The following is a 22,778-nucleotide window of genomic DNA, read 5'->3' as shown; positions in this document are numbered from 1 at the left end:
ACAGTACATTAGGCTAAATATTCAGAAACAGGACCCTGTGGATTTAGAGAGTCAGTGATCATTTTAAGACTCCAACTATGACAGGGAGCTGAGGCTAACCATTAAGCTTAAACAGCTGGTGCACAAATTCTGATTAGAATTTTCTAAATGTCTTGCCCTCACCACAATCTCAAGGACTTTTAAGTCTGCTAGGAGAGCATTTGCCTTGAAGCATTTGTATTTGTCCTCTGTTTTAATACAAATGTTTTGCAATCAGCTTTGGCATTCTTTGTAAGTACCTATAACCTAGATCAGTACAGCCGTTTACAAAGGTTATTAAAGAAATTTGTGGTCACCTAAAGTTAATACATAGTGTATGAATTACTATTCAACGCCTGATTTTCCTAAAGCCACTGCCTGGCCTGGTATGATAAAAGTCTATCTACAATTGAGGCACGGGCATGGGGGTGGCCACAGCATGGAGGATGACATGATGGTAATCTACGTGCTGAAGTTCCAGCAGGAACATCACACCTGTTTGCTGGTTCATTGAAGTCAGTCAGAGTCATTAGAAGATGGAAGTAGGGAGAGCGAAACCATCCCTGAGAACTGACTGTCACTTGGACTGGTTTTTAGACCACACCATGTAATTCCTTCCAAGTGTAGGTTCAGTAACATAAATCAGGCAACAACAGGAGTGCTCTTAAATGGAATATAATATGTTTGCTTAAATAGTTAAAGAGGATATAAAAGAATGTTTTCCTGGGAAATAGCAAGGCTTAGGAGAAGCCCAGGAAGTTCAACCAAATGAAATAAAAGTTTAGCTTGAATTTGGAGATTAAAAACAAAACAACAACAAAAACCTACCTTTCCAAAGACTATATCAGGTTAAATACTCAGAAACAGAATCCCCTGGATTTAAAAAACTATCATCTCAAGACTCAAGCTATGACATGGGGCTAGGGCTAACCATTATGCTAAAGCAGCTGATGCACATGTTCTGTATGGCATTTTCTAGATGTCTTGCCCTCACCACAATGTATCTCTCAATAGATTCCTATTTACCAAGTATTGGGGAATATATATGAATCTATGACAGCTAAGTATCATCATTTGTCCTAACTGCCAAAGTACTTTAACTTTCACTATTATTATTTTTTTAATCCCCACCTGAGGATGTTGATGGTTTTTTAATTGATTTTAGAGAAAGAAATGGGAGAGAGAAAAAGAAATAAAGAAAGAAATATCAATATAAGAGAGAAACATCAATCGGTTGCATCCTGTACATACCCCAACCAGGTATGAAACCACAATCTAGGTATGTGCCCTGACCCGGAATCAAACTCACAACCTTTTTGGTGTATGGGACAATGCTCCAACCAACTGAACCACCTGGTGGGAGCACTACTTTCTCTTTAGAACTGCTTTTGCTATTAACACAAAGAAATTAGATTTTGTTAAGTACAGATATGAAAATGGACACTATCACAAGGAATTATTTTTATTTACTATAAAAGTAATTATCAATCAAGTATTCTTTTCAATTTATATAGTGCTTGTAAGTAATCCAAATTAGTGGGAAAAGTGAGCTATTAAGCAATATAATACTAGTAGATTACTTATGAAGTAAGAGTCCCTTGGTCTACTTTAATCTTCATGATTCTTCAACTTCACCAATTCGGTTATGTTTCAGGCAGACTCAGGAACAAAGAGAAAACACAAGGAAGAAATGACTGCTTTTAATGTAACTAAACCAACATCACATGCAGTGACCAAGAAACAGAAGCTAACTTTTAAGCAATCTATAACACTCTCTCTTACAAAAGAGCTGGAAATTCAAGTGAAAGTTTCCTCTCATTTCCCTCTTAATATAAAATTTGATCATGTCTTCTCTTGGACTCAAATGACTAACCTCTGCTCCATCTATTTTACCCTTATCATCAAAGAAAAGCCTACAGCCTAATGGAAATTCAGCACTTCTAGTCAGCCAATAATATTCTAGCCCAAGAAAAGTAAAAGATTAGGGACACACGCAAAATTCCATTCCAGGATGGATGTGTAGTACAGGTAAGTGGCTTACTTATTCACTCATTTGTTAAATAAATATTTATTGAGCACTACTATATCCAGGCAATGTTCTAAGCACTAAGGATTATAGTAGCAATTTAAACAGACAAAATCCCTGTCCTCTGGAGCCAGAAAGCCCCAATTCAAAACCTGGCTCTACAACTTACTAGATGAATGACCTTGCCAAATTATTTAATCACTCTGTGCTATATTTCCTTCATCTATTGGAATTAATATTTGATCAATTATAGTATCTACCTTACACCATTTTGTGAAGAATGAGTTTGTGTTTATAAATGGCTTATAACAGTGTTTAGCACATAGTAAACACCTTTTTAGAGTTATTTATTATTTCTGGCAATAGCCCTCACTAGGATGGAGCTCCTAGTATTATGGACTCTGGTCTTCAAACAATCCCCCCCAGGTCCTTTGAATGAACTCTCAGGGACCTCCAAAAATGCTGGGAAGAGAGAATGTATAAGGATATGAGTTTTGACATGTGAAAGACTTTGCCAAAAGCTGTAGCAGGTTTCCTGACTATTTTAAAAGGACAGTTTGCCATGGACCCAGACTTTATATGCCTGGAGATGATTTATGGAAGGGAGGGAGGGAGGAAGGAAAGTGGGCAGAAATGGGTGAATGAATAAATGGTTATGTGGGCAGGTGGACGAATAGATGGGTGGGTGGGTAGGTGGATGGAATGATATCCCCTGCCCCTGAAGAAACTCTTTTACATGTTTGTGCTCATAAAAACCTAAAGAAATAGATCAATTCCATAGAACCTATAGACCTTATGAGGTTTAACATTTCCTCAATAGGTGGCTGCTGCTTAAATGATACAAGGGAGGCTAAGGGAGCCAGTATACACATGGAACCCAAATACTGTTCTTGAGGAAATATCCCTACTGTGGACTAGGGCTGCCTGCAAAGATAAGAGGCTCAATGAGGAGGTAAATTATTACATACCACGCCTGGGAACAGATGAAAAAGTCAAAGGTGAAAACAGCCTAGGGTAGCGGTCGCCAACCAGTGGCCCACAGACCACTGGTGGTCCATGAGGTCCGAAAGGTTAGCGACCGCTGGTTTAAGGAAACCTTTGGAGCAGCGGTCGCCAACCAGTAGTCCATGAGGTCCAAAAGGTTGGTGTCCGCTGGTCTAGGGGACTAAGCATACAGTAATAGAGGAATTCTGCCAGGAAAAAAATGTGGAAAAAATGGACCAGTTACTGAAGGAGGCCAGTGGGCAATATCCAAAAGGGAAAATTTCCACCAGGCTGGTACCTTAGGATAAAATGAGTAGCAATCTACTTCCTAAGAAAAGCACTATTTTATAAGAATACATACCAAGGCCCAGACCTATAAAAGACCATTTTATGAGCAGGAGGCACACAGGAGCCTATAGCCAGCCTACTCAATGGATTTTATTGTAAGAGGCTAAGGTTAAAGGTTAAAGAGTTAGGCCCAAGGAAATCTATAAATAACCATCACATACTACAAACCCAAGACAAACTTTAAAATGGGAACAAGTATCACTCAAGATACCAGCAGTAAACAGATAATAAAATCAAGCTAGGTAATTCTAAGATGGTTTAGGGACTATGCTACAAAGGTCTGGGCAAAATACAGGGAGACCACAAGGTCATTAGAGCACTTAGGCCTGAAGAGACAAGAGGAGACAGTAGTTACTATAATCCAGGGAACAGGTAGGTGTGTGGAGAATACCACCAGACACAGGATATGACTTTTAGCCACCCAGGGCAACCAGCCAGGAGAATAAAACTCCAGCCTCACTCTCCTATGACCTTCTATTCATGCTCCCATTGGCCAAAGCAACCAAAAGCCAGAGGGCAAAGGAGTCCCTGGATGCAGCCTAGACAGGTGAAATTCCTGGGGCAGAGAGTAGGATGCACAAGGGCAGAAAACAGATATGGAAGGGCAAACAGAAGATCATCCAGCATGTTAATTAATAACTTCAAGATTTTTATGACATCTTATTTTGGAAATGTTTGAAACTCTTCATGGATTCATGGCACACAGAATTAAAAGTCTGGCAGCATTTCCAGTAAGTTTCTCCAGTAGCATACAAAATTCTGGACTATTATGTTTTATCTCAAGAACATCACTGATTTACTTATCCCACCATTGTACAAAGATATGCAACAGTATCAGTCTAAATGTTCTCACTTTCTTCACATAATAATATAAGTCTTCATAAACCAAGATATGACTGACTAGGTTTTAGGACAATGCTACTATTAGCAAACTTTATTTTTTAAATATAACTAATATTTATTTCAGGTATTCAAGTGAGAATTTATATCAAGAAGATTAAGTAAAATAAATTATAGACATAATTTGGCCAGCCTGTGTTATTTATAGAATTACCATACTATTATATATAACAAGTTCTTCTAAGGATTAGTCAGCCCCAGCAAAAGGAAAAAGTTACTTGAAATTTATGTGATAGAGACATAAGCCAAGACTAGGACAAATGCTAAAAGTACATTGATCATACAATAACTATATTACTCAGACAGTACACCAAATCTCACTATATTATCATATGTAAAAAAAACAACAACAGGATCTCATATGTGCAGATTCAGTCTGATCACATCTTCTAGCTTGAAATATGAGCAATAACTACTATTCACCAATTGCCGACTGCCTGGCACTATATTACATATATTATTAATTTAATCCATTAGTTTAATACTAATGTAAATATAACCAAATGAAAGTTACTAATAAGTCTTCAAAGCTAAGGCTGTCAAAAACTGGACATTTAGAGTATTGACCCCATTTTTCTCATGCTTGTCAGAGCTCTTGTTGGGTTTCTGTCCCCAAGAAAGCGACCCCCATCCTGGACCATAAGGTAGATCTTCATTACTCTGAGTCAGACATAGTATCTGCTTTCCTCTTACCAAAGATTAGTGAGGAATGGCTATGTTACACAATTCAAATTTAGGGCAAATGTGTTAGGGGCTTCTGGATTGTTTGCTTATAGACATAAGGAACAATCCTTTTATTTTCTCACTGGCCATATTGATGTGCATAAATGCCATGCCTAAAGCGTCAGCAGCCATCCAGTGCCAGGCACTGAAGATGGTAGTGCTGAAAAATGTCAAGAACCTGGATCCTTGTTGATACTGCAAAGCCTTTAAATTTAACAATCCTGAAGTCAGAAATATAACTTGCGATTTCTAATTAGTGAGAAAATAAATCCTCCATTGTTAAGTAGTTTTGGAGCTGGCTTTTCTGTGAACTGCAACGTAAAATATCCTAACTGGGATAGCTATTGGCTAACAATAATAATAATTTATATTTTCTGGGCTTCTTTAAAAATAAGAATTAAAAACTTGATCAGGACTATGGAAGTTGTAGGAAGCTGAACAGTGACATATGCATCTCCCCTACAGAACACACATCTAACACACAGCATCCAACAGGAAGGGCACAGGGAGACTACAAAGCATCCTAACAGCAGAAAACCCCAAAGATTTAGCAAAGCTTGAAAATAAGAGCATTGATCCACATGCCACACAACACAAATTTCTAACACTATGGAAACTATTAATAGCAATTAATAAGAAATACAGTGGAGCCTTGAACAATGCAGGTGTTAGAGGTGTGAACCTCCCCCTCCTCCCCGCCCCATTCGAAAATCTATGCATAACTAACTAGTTGGTCCTCCACCTCCTCGGATCTAAAATATACATAAATAGTGAAAAAATATGGAGAGAGGGGAAAAATACTTTTTGATATAAAAGTCATTCCAGTATGTTTGAACTGGTTTAAGGTTTTTAAAAACCTGAGATAAATGCCATTATCAACTCAAGTTAATCCTCAAATACACATAACTATTACTTCTCCTACACTATCACAAATTGCCAAGCTACTTAAAGCAAAATTTTTAAAAGATTAAAAATAAGAGCATAACATGAATAAAACTTAATTTTTAAAATAGTAAAATGTTTTAATGGTACTACATCGGCAGATAGGTACTGTAAAACTTAGATAAAATAAATTTTTCAAACTAGTAATAATATAAATAATTTTAATATATCCTTAAATCATGACTATACCTGTTGCCTTTTGGCTGCCATAATGTTCAGTTTATCCACTTCAGGTTTCAAGGCTTTATACTGTATTCCTAAGTCTTGTTCAGTGCCGGCATTCCTCAGTTTCAAGATACCATCTTCCACCTATTAAATATATCCCCCCAAAAAGAGAAAAATATTAAGCAATTCTTATATAAGGAATTTTTTATGCCCTGAAACAGCAATTCAGACAGCAATTCAAACATTATCTCTAGTTTACATGGCACTCAAACATTTCAGCAGCTACTACATGGGAGTTTTTTGGGAGCTGAAAAGGACAGTATTACTGATTTCTATTTAAGGATACAATTTAACATATCTTGGTTTCTCAACTCTGGAACTCAACTGGTATAAGGAAATGTTTAATCACTACTACAAAAAGGGAAGGACTCAAAACAATACATTTGCTACAAGTTCTTTATTAGAACCAAGACAACACAGCTCACAGTAGAACCAGTATGACGTACATTTGGAATAAAGGAATAAGTGGAAATGAAACAAAAACATCCCTGGTCCATTTAGGTAAACCACTCCATGTCCCACGGAATGCTGAAGCAAGTATGGCCAGTAGCACTTTCACTGTGATAGAGAAAACAAATTACAGACATAGGCATGTACTTACAACTTTCAGCTGAACAAGTAATTTGTAGACATCTGCCATGTCAGCCAAAATAAGCAGCCGGGTAACAGCAGAAAGCAATGCTCGAGCTGCCCGAACCATGTTGCCACGTTTCACAGAAGAGCAGGGATCATCTGCAAACTCTCCCGCAGCACTCTTCATTAAATCACCTGTTTTACAGAATGAAGAAAACAAACAGCAGAAATGAGCCAAACAGCTGGTCTACATTTAAGAAATAAAATATAATAGTCCTGGCCAGTTTGGCTCAGTGGATAGAGCGTCAGCCAGCGGACCGAAGGGTCCTGGGTTTGATTCTGGTCAAGGGCCCTGTTTGGGTGCATGCAGGAGGCAACCAATCGATGTGTTTCTCTCACATCAATGTTTCTCACTGTCTTTCCCTCTCTCTCCCACTCTCCCTAAAAATCAATAGAAAAATATCCTCAGGTGAGGATTTAAAAAATAAAATAGTTCAAGCTTTGTATATTTCATGCATGAAATTTAAGATTTTTATTTTTGTTGTGTTTTTCTTTGGTTTTAGAGCTGTTACTAAGAGAAAAGCACCCTCATATGTTGCTGGTGAAAGCACAATATTTGGAAAATGATTTGGTACCATATATCAAAAGTCTTAAAAAATACTTCTTTCCAATAATCTAATAATACTCCTTTCAAAAAGGAACATTATATGTATCGTAAGAAATATAATCCAAGATTTGAGTGGGAGAAAAAATTAGATCTACTGCAATCTATCCTCACATCCACAGAATTACACAGAAATATAGGAACCATTATGTAGGACCACCACGCTTCATAAACCATCCCAACTATTTAATGTGTACAGCTCTAACAGTAACAGGGACTCACTGATATGTGGAAGACAGAAAAATGATACTCATTTTTCTCATAGTAAAACATTGCCAACAACCCAAATGCTCAACAATAAGCATCTAGTTAAGTAAACTATGGTCTAGCCCCGTGGTAGGCAAACTGCGGCTTCCGAGCCACATGCGGCTCTTTGGCCCCTTGAGTGTGGCTCTTCCACAAAATACCACGGCCTGGGTGAGTCTATTTTGAAGAAGTGGTGTTAGAAGAAGTTTAAGTTTAAAAAATTTGGCTCTCAAAAGAAATTTCAATCGTTGTACTGTTGATATTTGGCTCTGTTGACTAATGAGTTTGCCGACCACTGGTCTAGCCTATAATTGACTATTCTGCAAATAGAAACATATATATGAAAAAATGTTAAGGTATATGATGGAACCTTAAACAGCAAAATAAAGAGGTTATAAAAAAGAAAGATTGAAGGGTTAAAAAAACAACATTTTATATAACGAACAGGTATTATATCAATAATAAAGAAAATTAAGCTAAAAACATATACATTTTACTATAGTTATTAGGAATATCCAGCTTTTATAACCCTAAAATACAATGCTAAAAATTTATATATAACATTTCCTAGAAACACGTAAAATAACACAGTTTTTGTCATTCATTTCTATTAGTAATCATTTGAGGTGCCTATATCATCCCTCTTTTCTCATAACTGGAAACAACTGGAAGACCAGGGTATGTCTGTTCCACCAGTTATACTGACAGTACCTATATGGTGAATATGTTTATGTACTTGGAGAATCATATACTTCCTCCCTTGACTGAATGTGTCCACTTCAGATTAAAGCTTAAAGGCCATTCACTAATCTCTTCCACAAATGTAAAACGTACACTCTCAAGAAACCTAGCCACTTCTGAAGAGATCTACCAAATTTATCCTAGCTATCAAATTTACTTGCATAATATGAGCTGCCGGAGGTGCAGGGTGTGGGGGTGGGAATTCACCCTCAGATTCATATATTAATTAGGTTTAAAAGTACCATATATACTAAGAATAAAGACAGGCTCGGGCTCTTATCTATTAAGTCAGAAATAACTCACAATGAAGAATCTCACAGTTAAAAGTTTTTTCCTGTATGTAAAATACACACATATGAAGATACAGACATATGGTAACTATTATGTGGATACATGACATTAAAAATGTTATCTCATGGTACTTAAAAAGACAGAGCCCATTTATTTATTCAACAAATATTTGAGCACCCACAATACATCAAAAACTGTATGAGGTGTAGTGATACAGTGCACAAGAAACAACCCATGTCCTAACAAGAGATAAGGAAGGCCACTTCATAATACTAAAGGGAGCAATCCAACAAGAAGAAATAATTCTGGTAAATATATATGCACCCAATACAGGAGAACCCAAATACATAAAAAAAAACTCCTGGAGGATATCAAAGAAGAGATTGACAGCAATACAATCATATAGTAGGGGACTTTAAAACCCCACTATCACCAGTGGACAAATCCTCTAAACAAAAAATCAGCAAAGAAACATCAATCCTAAATGACTCACTAGACCAGATGGAATTGACATCCTCAGAACATTTCACCCCAAAGCCACAGAATATACATTCTTCTCAAGTGCACATGGGTCATTTTCAAAGATAGACCATATGTTGGGTCATAGGCAAAGTCTCTTCAAATTCAAGAAGATAGAAATCATATCAAGCATCTTCTCAGATCATAGTGGCATAAAACTGGAAATCAACTACAATAAAAACAATTCAAAAAAATCAAACACATGGAGACTAAACAGCATGCTATTAAACAATGACTGGGTTACCAGAGAGATCAAGGAAGAAATAAAAAACATCATGGCAACAAACGACAATGAAAACAAAACAATCCAAAATCTATGGGACACAACGAAAGCAGTCTTGAGAGGGAAATTCATAGCTCTACAAGCCTACTGCAAAAAAACAAGAAACAATGGTAATAAATTACCTAACCCTACAACTCAAAGAGTTAGAAAGAGAGCAACAAGAAAAGCCCAGTGTAAGCAGAAGGAAGGAAATAATAAAGATCAGAGCAGAGATAAACGACATTGAGACAAAAAAAAAACAACAATAAAAAAGATCAACAAAACCAAGAGCTGGTTCTTTGAAAGGATAAACAAGATTGATGAACCTCTAGCCAGGCTCACCAAGAAGCAAAGAGAGAGGACCCAAATAAACAAAATCAGAAATGAAAGAGGAGAAATAACAACAGACCCCACCGAAATACAAGGGATTGTTAAAAAATACTATGAACAACTCTATTCCAACAAACTGGACAACCTGGAGGAAATGGACATATTCCTAGAAAAATATAACCTTCCAAAACTCAATCAGGAAGAATATAAACATCTCAATAGGCCAATAACTATGGAAGAAATTGAAGCAGTCATCAAAAAACTTCCAGCAAACAAAAGCCCGGGGCCAGACGGCTTCACAGGGGAGTTTTACCAAACATTCAAGGAAGAACTAAAACCTATCCTCCTCAGACCATTCCAAAAAATTCAAGAGGAAGGAACACTTCCAAGCTCCTTCTATGAAGCCAGCATCACCCTAATACCAAAACCAGATAAAGACAACACAATGAAAGAGAATTACAGGCCAATATCCCTCATGAACATAGATGCCAAAATCCTCAACAAAATTCTAGTAAATCGGATCCAGCAGTACATCAGAAAGACCATACACCATGACCAAGAAGGATTTATCCCAGGAATGCAAGGGTGGTACAATATCCACAAATCAATAAACGTGATACATCACATAAACAAATTGAGAGATAAAAACCACAGTCATATCAATTGAGGCAGAAAAAGCATTTGACAAAATCCAACACCCTTTCTTGATAAAAACTTTCAACAAGGTGGGAATAGAAGGATCATACCTCAACATAATAAAAGCCATATATGACAAACAAACAGCCAACATCATACTCAATGGTCAAAAACTAAAACCATTTCCCCTAAGAACAGGAACAAGACAGGGATGCCCACTCTCACCACTCCTGTTCGACATAGTACTGGAAGTATTAGCCATTGCAATTAGACAAGAAGAAGAAATAAAAGGCATATCCAAATTGGAAAAGAAGAAGTAAAGCTGTCCTTATTTGCAGATGACATGATATTGTACGTAAAAAACCCGAAAGACTCCATCAAAAAACTAATAGACTTAATAAATGAATTTGGCAATGTAGCAGGATACTAAATTAATGCCAAGAAATCTATGGCATTTCTATACACCAATAGTGAACTTACAGAAAGAGAGACTAAAAAAGCAATCCCATTTACCATCGCACCAAAAAAATTAAGATACCTAGGAATTAACTTAACTAAGGAGGTAAAAGACCTATACGTGGAAAACTACAGGACACTGAAAAAAGAGATAGAGGAAGACGTAAACAGATGGAAGAACATATCATGTTCATGGATTGGGAGAATCGACATCTTTAAAATGTCCATACTACCCAAAGCAATCTATAGATTCAATACACTCCCCATTAAAATACCAACGGCATATTTCACAGACCTAGAAAGAACTCTCCAAAAATTCATCTGGAATAAAAAAAGACCCCGAATAGCAACAGCAATCCTGAGAAAGAAAAACAAAGTAGGTGGGATCTCCATACCAGATTTCAAGCTGTATTACAAAGCCACTGTTCTCAAAACTGCCTGGTACTGGCACAAGAACAGACATACAGATCAATGGAATAGAACAGAGAACCCAGAAATCGACCCAAATCACTACGCTCAATTAATATTAGACAAAGGAGGCATGAACATACAATGGAGTCAAGACAGTCTCTTCAATAAATGGTGTTGGGAAAGTTGGACAGATACATGCAAAAAAATGAAACTAGACTACCAACTTACACCATACACAAAAATAAACTGAAAATGGATCAAGGACTTAAACATATGACGAGAAACCATAAAAATACTAGAGGAATTCACAGGCAGAAAAATCTCTGACATATGCCGAAGCAATTTCTTCACTGATACTGCTCCTAGGACAATGGAAACTAAAAAGAAAATAAACAAATGGGACTACATCAAAATAAAAAGCTTTTGCACAGCAAAGGAGACCATCAATAAAACAACAAGAAAGCCCACTGCATGGAATAACATATTTGCCAATGATATCAACGATAAGGATTTAATCTCCAACATTTACAGGGAACTCATGCAGCTTAACAAAAAGAAGATAAACAACCCAATCAAAAAATGGGCAACTGATCTAAATAGACACTTTTTGAAAGAAGACAGAAGGAAGGCCAAGAGACATATGAAAACCTGCTCAAAGATGCAAATCATCAGAAAGATGCAAATCAAAACAACAATGCGGTACCATCTCACACCTGTCAGAATGGCTATTATCAACAAATCAACAAATGACAAGTGCTGGCGAGGATTTGGAGAAAAAGGAACCCTCGTGCACTACTGGTGGGAATGCAGACTGGTGCAGCCACTGTGGAAAACAGTATGGAGTTTCCTCAAAAAACTAAAAATGGAACTCCCATTTGACCCAGTGATCCCACTTCTAGGAATATATCCCAAGAAACTGGAAACATCAATCAGAAAGGATATATGCACCCCTATGTTCATAGCAGCACAATTCACCATAGCTAAGATTTGGAAACAGCCTAAGTGCCCATCAGCAGATGAATGGATTAAAAAACTGTGGTATATCTACACAACGGAATACTACGCTGCGGTAAAAAAGGAGCTCTTACCATTTGCAACAATATGGATGGAGATGAAGAACATTATGCTTAGTGAAATAAGCCAGGCAGAGAAAGATAAATATCACATGATCTCATTCATTTGTGGAATATAATGAACAACATAATCTGATGGGGAAAAAATAGATCCAGAAACAGAAAAACATCAATCAGAACGTCAAACCTCAGGGAAGAAATTGTGAGGTAACCAGAAACCCAAGAATGCCTGAGAACGCCTTTCTAGCCACGCTAGCAATCATCAGATGTACGGTAATTTTACCTGGGACAAGAGGGTAAGTATTGTGGTCTTATGCTCCTCACCCTTCATGGGTAAGACCCCTTATGTGGGCTGATCCCCTGACTAATGTAGTTACCAATAATACCAAACACCTTGGTCATCCAGGAGGTCCATGGGTGGGGCAAGAAAGTATAAATACACAGGGGTCTCCACCCAGTTTCCCTTTTGTATGACACAAAATCAAAACAATGCCCCTTTGTGTGTACAATTAACCTTTTGCACTCGGATGTCGAGTTTGACTCGACACGGTTAGCATCGGTAGCAGCTCTTTTTGTACTCTTTGAATGTATCAATAATTTGAAATACAAAAAAATCCAAATAAATAAGTTTGTATTAAAAGAAACTCCATTTTTTTATTCTACTGCCACGCTTTGTAAAATCTGGGGTATTTAAAAAATTAAATCCTGAGTAGAATAAAGGAATCGAGAAAAAAGCAAGCGAATGCAAAGGGTTAAAGAGAGGTTTCTGGCTTGTGTGGACACCAAAGAAAGGGTGTCACTACTATCACTACTTGCCCCTGGTAGAGGTGCAGAAAATGTAACTAAGACCTTGTCTATATAAAAAGAAATGAACAGCCAGTTTGAAAGGGAATTGCCGTGGACTAAAACAAAGAATATCCTTACATGATATTATTCTACACTGTCATTAAAATTTTTCCCAGATTTGGATCACCCCCAGTACTTATAATAGTTCCTCACACCCTTGGGGATAAAAAAAAAAAAAAAAAATCATCTGTTTGGTGCTTGGAGACAAACTTAACACATCTCTTGATACTTTCGAATTACAACATCATAATATACAATTATCCCAAGCAAACTTACAAACTAATTCTTTGAATGTCTGGCAGCAATTTAAAAAGGACATGTAAGGATTTAATCCTTTTCATTGTGTAGAGGGCCTCCTAGGAAGGCACCTGAGCATTCTATATTGGTCCCTCTTACCCTTTAGGCCAGGAGAGACCCTCTTCTCACAATTCAACTGCTCACAGCTGTTGCATGAGCTCTCTGTTCATGTCGAGGTTGAAGTCTCGTGATGACTGGTGCCATGGATCTGTCTCTCACCCAGTGGGGCGAACTGAGCCCTCCCTGGAGAAGAAACCCGGGTTCCACAAGATATGTGATCAGTGCTGGGGCCCCGCCAGCAGGCGAGGGGATCCCAAGGCAGGTGCTGGGCGTGGAGGCCACGGGGGCATAGGCTACCAAGGAGACAGAACTGAACCTCACGTCACCCTGCTTGGCCCCGGAGGATGGCTGGTTAGCCAGAGACGGGTAAGATTCCTCAAGGAAGGAACAACCTAAGACAGGCACAGTCACAGAGGGGCAATCAGGAGAGAATTTGAGGATCAACAGAGGTGGGGCACAGACCCTCACGCCCCCCCCCAACATTGCAGGGGCCTGAACCCTAGCCCCTTCTGAGGGAGGTCTCCAGCCCCCATGGCTGCTTCGTGCTTTCCATGCCCAGCTCAGATCAGGACCCAGGTGACCGACAGAGACTTGGCCGACAGCAGCTGCCCTCTCACTCCAACAAGAATTGTTTGAGTTGTCTTGTACCCATGGTGTGGGGAAGTGGGTTTATGATATGTAAATCCAGCCTACCACCAGGAATGCTCAGGACCTACTCAAGAAGGCAAATAATCCCTTCCACTAATATTTACAGGGTAAAATAAGATTGTTGTTAGAGTAATAAATTTGACAGTAAAACAGTAGTCAAGTTTTCAGGCAAATTTAAATTGGCTAGTTGAAACAAGCGAATATTCTAGAAAAATTAATTGTACTGGACAAAAAGGTGTTCCTAAAGTGTTAACTAAAATTTTGATTGGTACTTCATCTCATGATAAAATTGTGCACCATATAATGAACCTAAAACAGTAATATTATAGTGCAAAAAATTAAAATTTAAAAGCCATCAAGACTACATTATAAAATTTTCAAAAGCCTCCTAACATTTAAATCAAAAAAGGGGGGGATAGTAGAAGAATATCATGTAAGGAAAAATATCCTGTAAGTAAATTACATCTAGAAAATTAATACTTTAGAAAATTAATTGTAAGGCTAAAAGCAAGACACCCATGAAAAACACACAAGGTGTCAAAACAAGCCAGAGGAAAATCATTTGGGCAAAAATGAAATAGGATCCCAAGTCAAATTTATAGAAAATATTCCTTTATTAACTTTTGGTCGAGAATATGTTTGTATATTTTCAGAAAACAACTCCGAGACCATGTGGATTCCAGCAACAGAGAGGAATTGACAGGACTACTCCAGCCATCAAGACAGAAGAGAAGCAGTCCAGAGATGGAAGATGCTGACGTGGCCTTCCCATACTAGCAGTTAGCAGCTGTGCATCACTGCAGGTTGCCCAGGACCAAACCAGAGAGGGTCAGACCAGCAGTACCACCATTTGTCCACCATCCAGAACTGAAATGTCATGGCTGACATGTACACATAAGGAACTGTGTGACATTGAAATTGGGTCTCAAAAGAACTGTTGGCCCAGAAAGAAACTCACTACAGACTGATTCATTTGCCTGTCACCATAACCATTATTGCTTGTCTCATTTTCGGTTCTTATAAGTGTATTTCTAATAGCACATGATCTCACTCATCTAGGGAAAATAATGAACAACATAGACTGATGAACAAGAACAGACCCAGAAACAAGGAGGCATGGATCAGACTGTCGGGCCTCAGAGGGAGGATAGGGGAGGGTGGGGGTAAAGGGGAGAGATCAACCAAAGGACTTGTGTGCAAGCATATGAGCCTAACCAGTGGTTAAGGACAACAGGGGGGTGGGGGCATGTGTGGGGAGGGGTGTGAGATGGGAATGGGGGGATGAGGACAAATATGTGAGACCTTAACCAACAAAGAAATTAAAAAAAAAAAAAGCCAGGCAGAGAAAGATAAATAACACATGATCTCACTCATTTGTGGAATATAATGAACAACATAAACTGATGAGCAAAAATAGATCCAGAGACAGAGAAACATCAATCACAATGTCAAACCTCAGGGAAGGTAGGGGAGGGTGGGGGTAAGGGGGAGAGACCAACCAAAGGACTTATATGCATGCATATAAGCCTAATCAATGGACACAGACAACAGGGGGGTGGGGCATGAATGGGAGGTGGGGGGGTAATGGGGGAATAACGACACATATGTAATACCTTAATCAATAAAGAAATTAAAAAAAAATAAAAATAAAAAAGTCCAGAATCAATCCCAGCCAATCAGGGCTGTGCAGTTATATCTTCATTTGCTTATTTACCTACCAATCAGAACAATGATATTTGGACCAATCAAACAGTGATGATTTGGAGTCCCAATTTGCATAGAAATGGGCCAATGGGGGCACTCCTCTACATAAGCCAGCTTTACCTCTGTCTCAATGAAGTACACTCTCAGGTTCCATCAACAACTGTATTTCTTCAACTGGAGCTGCAATACCAATCTCAGCTGTAACATCAAGCCTCCTGGCCAGGGCTACCTCATCAGGGCTGGTTCACAGCTGTGCTGTTCCACAACCATGTGGTTCCATAGCCATGCTATTATACAGACAAGCTATGTCACAATTGAACTGCTTTTACTGAATAAAGTCTCTCCTCTCACCGCACCCCCAAATTGGGGACTCCTGTTGGTTTCGAATAGGCAACAATGACCTTTGCCTGTCAATCCAAAAATAAATTAAAAGGCAATCATTTCTCTAAAGACCTTGAAAGCTGGGAAGGAACTTGCCATTACCTTAAGGAAGTCGTTGTATATGTTTTTCTAAATGTGAGTTTTTTCTGTTGACGTAAGAAAACGTCCAAACCTTGTAGAGAATTTTTATGAGTTTATTTGAACCAAACTGACAACAATTGCCAGGAAGCAAAATCTCAACAGACTGAGAGAGAATGGCAGCTTTGCATCTTGTTTTGTACATTAGAATCAAAGGAGACGGCATAAGGGTGCAGAAATCCACTGCACCGAGAGGTCACTGGTTCAATTCCAGGTCAGGGCACATGCCCTAGCTTTGGGCAGGAGGCAAGAGATAGATGCATGCCTCTCTCTCCTTTCCTCTTTCTAAAATCAATAAAAACATAACTTTTTTTTAAAAGGGAAAAGAAAAAAAGAAACAACCCATGTCCTCATGGAGCTGTATGGAAGGGGAAAGACAGACAAGCAAACAATTAAAAGCTAATTAAGAAAAGGCACCTGTACTCAATTAGCAAGTATCACAATGCAATCAGACTTACTAGTACAATAGCACTGTGGACATGGTCTATGGAAAGATGGTAGGAAAAGCTATTTACTCATAGAAGTTGTCTCAAAAGCCTTACAGAAGAAGATTTTTGCCTTAGGCAATATTAATATTAAACAAGAGATACAATAGAGTTTCACCTATTTATTGAGAGCTTATTTATTACACACTAAAACAAACAAACAATTTCACTGCCAGGTGAACAAAGCTAAACAAGACAATCCCTCCTTTCAAACGGTTTATAGTCCAGAAAAGAGGAATGTGATCATACAGAAATCATGTGGCATGTTAACATACAAGCGGTAAGAAAGGCACAAAGTACTACAAGGTTTCAAATGAGGATATACTAATGACCAGCAAGTTTTATAGAAAACATGGCACTCTGAAATAGACTCTACCCTCCAAGGATAGGCAGGACTTTGGGCAGTGGAGCTAAAAGAATTAGCACTTTAACAAAAGGAAAAGCAACATAATAATATCCAACATTTATTAAATGTCTACTCTATGGAACTATCACATTTTATTTAATCATACCAACCACCTAGAAAGTTAGGCTAACATAAATTAGTCCTTCTTTACAAATAAGACAACTAAAGCATAGGTAAACTAACTTAATCACAGTCACCTAATAGTAAATGGTACAACCAGGTTTTGTAATGCCAATGCTTGTATTCTTATAACCACTTATCAAGATGAGATATATAAAAAGAAGGCATGCCTGGGAGCTGAGTTCTCAAATTAACGGAAGATGGGGATAGAGAGAATACAAAGAAGAATCCCTGAACCAAAGAGCAGATTCAAAGCCATAGATACACAGGATTAACCTAACAAAAGTAATATAATAAACCTAACCAGAGAGATAGGTCAGAAAGCTACAGTGAGAGCCCAGGAAAGAAAATTAGTAAATTATAAAGGGAGAGGTCAAGCCCTGGCTGGGTGGTTCAGTTGACTGGAGCACCATCTCGTGCACCAAAAGGTTTCAGGTTCAATTCCCGGTCAGGGCACATACCTAGGTTTCTGGTTCAATCCCCATTTGGGGCACATATAGGAGGCAACCAATCAATGTTTCTCTTTCACACTGATGTTCTCTCCCTCCTTCCCTTCTTCCCTCTCTCCCACCCTCCCCTTTTCCTCTTTAAAAAAAAAAAAAAAAAATCAATTAAAAAAAATATCCTCAGGTGAGGATTAAAACAATTTAAATGAAAAACAAAGGCAGGGGTCAAATTATATAAAAACCTTTAACTATGAAGAGTGAAGGGGAAAAAAGCATCAAAGATTACTTACAGGTTTCAAACTAGGGTTATCCCGAGACAGCAGAGAAAGCCAGAGCACTATATGACTGCACATAAATTAGGGAAACTTAAAAAGAAAAGAAAGCTGGAGCTCTTGACATTGTGAATTTGAGGAGAAATACTCTATGACAATAGAAACAAAGAGAACCAAGATGATGAACTGTCAAAAAGAAGAAGAGAAGAATTTGCAAGAGAATATAGGTCAACAAAATCAAATGCATATATACAGATCAATTGAGAACCCAGAAATACAGTTAATTAAATTTCAACAAGGCTGCCAATACCACTTAATAGGGGAAGAAATAGTCTTTTCAACAAATAGTGGTAGGATAGCTGGATATCCATATGCAAAAGAAAAAAGTTGGACTCCTACCTCACACCATATACTTTTGAAATAGATCAAAACCTAAATGTGGAGCTACAATTATAAAACACTTACAAGAAAACATTGATAGACGTTTTCATGACCTCTGGCAATGGTTTCTTAACTATGACACCAAAAGCATAAACAGAAGAAAAAATAGATTAATTGAACATCATCAAAATTTAAAATTTTGTGCTTCAAATGCCACTATCAAGAAAATGAAAAGACCCACAGAATGGAAGAATATTTTTGAAAACCATGTACCTGATAAGAATCTAGTATCCACAACATATAAAGAACTTCCACAATAAAAAGATGAATAATACAATTTAAAATAAGGCAAAGGAATTATATACACATCTCTCCAAAGAAGATACATAAATGGCTAATAAGCACATGAAAAAATGTTCAATAGTCATAAGCCAATAACACACCAAAATCACAATGAGATATCACATCATATAACCAAAAAGGCAGATAATAAGAAATGTTGGTGACCATGTGGAAAAATTGAAAACTTCATATTCCATTGGAGGAAAGGTAAAATGATTCAGCCACTTTGGAAAATTCCTCAAAAGATTAAATGTAGAGTTACCATGTGACCCAGCAATTCCATTCCTAAGTATATATCCAAGAGAACTAAAAACATGTCTACACAAAAAACATATACATGAATAAGTTCACAGCAGGACTGCTCATAATAGATGAAATATGGGAACAATCCAAACATCTACCACTAACGTATTGATAAACAAAATGTGGCATTTGTGCATACTGGAATCATGCAAGGTGAGGATTATCTGTATTTGCCTTCCAGGAGTGCTGTGGATATGAAACCAAATGTTCTCAGAGTGCTTAGAACAGTGCATGCACTCCCATGCTATCTACTATCACTGTTGAATTACAGATAGATTGAGGGGGAGAGGGAGGCAAAAAGATAATAAAGACATAATTGAAGATTGAATACTCTAGATCACAGAGAGGAACACACATAACAGGACCACAGAAGGAAGTGAGAGCTATAAAATGAGGAGGAGGAATTCTTGTACTCTCAGATGAGAAGTGAAAGTAGAGATAGCAAGAGGCTTCCAGTTGGGGGAATCTCAGTTTTCTCAGAAACAGTAAATGAGGCTCTCCTAAAAAATGAGCAAGGTGTCAATGGAAACAAGAGGTGAGGATAGTGGAAGAAACTGAAGCAGTTGCTATTGGAAATAAAAAAAGGTGTTAACCTGAGGTAAATGTAAGAACTGTGACAGAACTGGATGAATTTAAAGTAGTTTCTTAAAACTATAGTCCAACTAAATGCATCAAAATTCTCCAATTGACTAGCTTATATTTGAATAGACAAGTGAAAAGTCTTGTAAATAATTTTAAATGTAATGTTTATTGCTTAACCTCACTGTACTAATTCTTCATTTTCCACCAACTCTAATTTCTCTTTCACTATAACTTCCTCCTCCTCCACCTCCTCCCCCTCCTGCTCCTCCTCCACCTTCTTCTCAATTCTCATGTCCACCAGGTTCTTCTTAAAGTTTCATGCCTTGACAGCTAGCATGATATCGTTCCAAAATAATATTGGGTCATATGACAACCAATATGTGGAACTGAAAGAAACAAAGTAAATGAAATATATTTACATCCACTCTAATCTCTTTTAGCTCGCAGCCATAATAATGGCAAATCCTTAATTCATGAATAACATTAAAATTTTCTCTACTCACAAAATGATGAACAAATTTGTAAATAGCCACTAGCTAAAACCAAGGACTTCAAATTTCTCTTAAGGGTCATCTCTGTAAAAGTAATATGACACTAAAATTGACTTGAGATGTTTAATATATCCTATATAATAAAAGGCTAATATGCAAATCGACCGAATGGCAGAACGACTGGTCGCTATGATGCGCACTGACCACCCGGGGGCAGACACTCAACACAGGAGCTGCCCCCGGGGGGTCAGTGTGCTCCCACAGGGGGAGCACCGCTCAGCCAGAAGCCAGGCTCATGGCTGGTGAGCGCAGTGGCAGTGGCAGGAGCCTCTCCCGCCTCCATGGCAGTGCTAAGGATGTCCGATTGCCAGCTTAGGCCCGCTACCCATAGGAAGCGGGCCTAAGCTGTCGGTTGGACATGCCCTGAGGGCTCCTGGACTGCGAGAAGACGCAGGCCAGGCTTAGGGGACCCTCCCACCCCCAAGTGCACAAATTTCGTGCACCGGGTCTCTAGTTAAAAATATACAGGTCATTTCCAGCAGCATGGAATGGAGTGACCAATGGTCTGCAGAACAACTTGCCCATGTTTTATCATGACTACTGTGATACATGCCTCACCCATGACTCTCCCTTCATCTATAAAAAAAGACACATTGCACTGGTGGGAAACACAAAAAGAATGTGAAAAACTACTATCAGAAATGGATGAAAGAGCAGGCTCAGAGCCTGATTGACAACAACCGAGCATTTCAGCAAGGAAAGATACCTCCTACTCCATTCTCTGTTCCTCCTTCCGCAGGGGTCAATGATCCCACCTCCCCCAACCCCAAGTCTTCTAGGTCCTCCTACTCCTGGGATGATGCCAGTGGGACCTGCTCCTGAAATGAAGCCACCTATGGGAGGGCACATGCAATGATGCCTGGGCCCCCAATGATGAGATCTCCCACCAGTCCCATGATGGTGCCCCACTCGGCCAGAAATGACTCAACCAGCCAGATAAGGAAAGAGGGGAGTCTCTATCAGTTTTATATTACTTGTTCTACTTCACCAGGAGTTCATGGTACTATGACTCTGGATGTTTTCTAACTGAAAACAAGAACAGGAAGATTCACTCCCTCTTCCTATCAAAGAGAGAATAGTTTTGGAGGGGAGTAATGGGCCAAAAAATAAAGCAATTTCATTGGTATTGTGAAATGTGAAAATAAAGTTGTCAACTCTTTTTAGTTAAAAAACAAACAAACAGATGGAGGCATAGGGCAGAAGCCTGATTGCTGCCTACCACGACAATTTTGAGTCTACGACGGGAGAGCAGAGCAGACACCATCCAGAACCACCGGAGGGCTGACTGAGCAGATGCTCTACAACTAGAATAAAAGAGAGGGGTACTCGGGATGATGCTGATGCCGGTGACCCAAAGATCACACTTTAAGAACTACGGCTCAGACGACACAGTGGCGGCCTGGAACGTGCTCGGCGCAGTTCCCCCGGCGGTCTCCGGCTGAGGGGAAGGCCCCACTCGCTGCCGAGCACGGACAGACGAGCCCCTGGGAGACATGGGGTGGGAGACTCCGCACTTGCTGACCTCCGAGTCCTTCAAGAATCTCAACGCCCCGGAAGCGGCCAGGTGCGCACGCTCGGTGACTGGCCACCGCTGCAGACCCAAGGGCCGACGCAGCCACCCCGGACCAGCCCGCTGCCGCGCACCGGGCACACCGGAGCTTTGCCGACCCCGCCGCCCAGCGAGTTCTGCGGCGGCTGCCCTGGAGCTCTGAGAAAATGGCCGAAGGAATTACTGAGATGGAATTGACCAACAGGAAATGGGATCAAGAAGACGAAACCCCGCTGGGTCCCGGATCCGGGTGAAGCTGCGCGCCCCTGGGTCCGGGTGAGGCTGGGAACTGGGTCAGGGTGAGTCTGGGTCCCGGGTCCGGGTGAGGCCGCGGGCCCCTGGATCCGGGTGAGCCCGGGCCCCGGGTCCGGGCGAGGCCGCGGGCCCCTGGATCCGGGTGAGCCCGGGCCCCGGGTCCGGGCGAGGCCGCGGGCCCCTGGATCCGGGTGAGCCCGGGTCCCGGGTCCGGGCGAGGCCGCGGGCCCCTGGATCCGGGTGAGCCTGGCCCCGGGTCCGGGTGAGGCCGCGGGCCCCTGGAGCCGGGTGAGCCTGGCCCCGGGTCCGGGTGAGGCCGCGGGCCCCTGGAGCCGGGTGAGCCTGGCCCCGGGTCCGGGTGAGGCCGCGGGCCCCTGGAGCCGGGTGAGGCCGCGGGCCCCTGGAGCCGGGTGAGCCTGGCCCCGGGTCCGGGTGAGGCCGCGGGCCCCTGGAGCCGGGTGAGCCTGGCCCCGGGTCCGGGTGAGGCCGCGGGCCCCTGGAGCCGGGTGAGCCTGGCCCCGGGTCCGGGTGAGGCCGCGGGCCCCTGGAGCCGGGTGAGCCTGGCCCCGGGTCCGGGTGAGGCCGCGGGCCCCTGGAGCCGGGTGAGCCTGGACCCGGGTCCGGGTGAGGCCGCGGGCCCCTGG

General features: G+C 40.2%; 1 protein-coding gene and 1 pseudogene across 2 annotated transcripts in view; one reads left to right on the top strand and one right to left on the bottom strand.

The window, feature by feature from the left end:
• The window catches only part of CTNNA1 (catenin alpha 1), a 202,705-nt gene that overhangs the window by 125,917 nt on the left and 54,010 nt on the right, over positions 1-22,778 (bottom strand). Inside the window, exons 4-5 of the mRNA XM_079770838.1 lie at positions 6,768-6,934; positions 6,131-6,250 (exon numbers count right to left, since the gene is read on the bottom strand). Of these exons, the coding sequence (XP_079626964.1) occupies positions 6,131-6,250; positions 6,768-6,934 (287 nt within the window). The remainder of the gene's footprint in view (positions 1-6,130; positions 6,251-6,767; positions 6,935-22,778) is intronic.
• Positions 14,345-21,512, top strand: LOC307099388 (U1 small nuclear ribonucleoprotein C-like; annotated as a pseudogene). Its single transcript, XR_013815255.1, has 2 exons — positions 14,345-20,646; positions 20,699-21,512. The product of XR_013815255.1 is annotated as a U1 small nuclear ribonucleoprotein C-like (transcript).

Source organism: Cnephaeus nilssonii (assembly GCF_951640355.1).
Source record: "Cnephaeus nilssonii genome assembly, chromosome: 5".
Taxonomy (NCBI): domain Eukaryota; kingdom Metazoa; phylum Chordata; class Mammalia; order Chiroptera; family Vespertilionidae; genus Cnephaeus; species Cnephaeus nilssonii.
The sequence above is the reverse complement of the archived record's forward strand: the minus strand, read 5'-3'. Positions and strand labels throughout refer to the sequence as shown.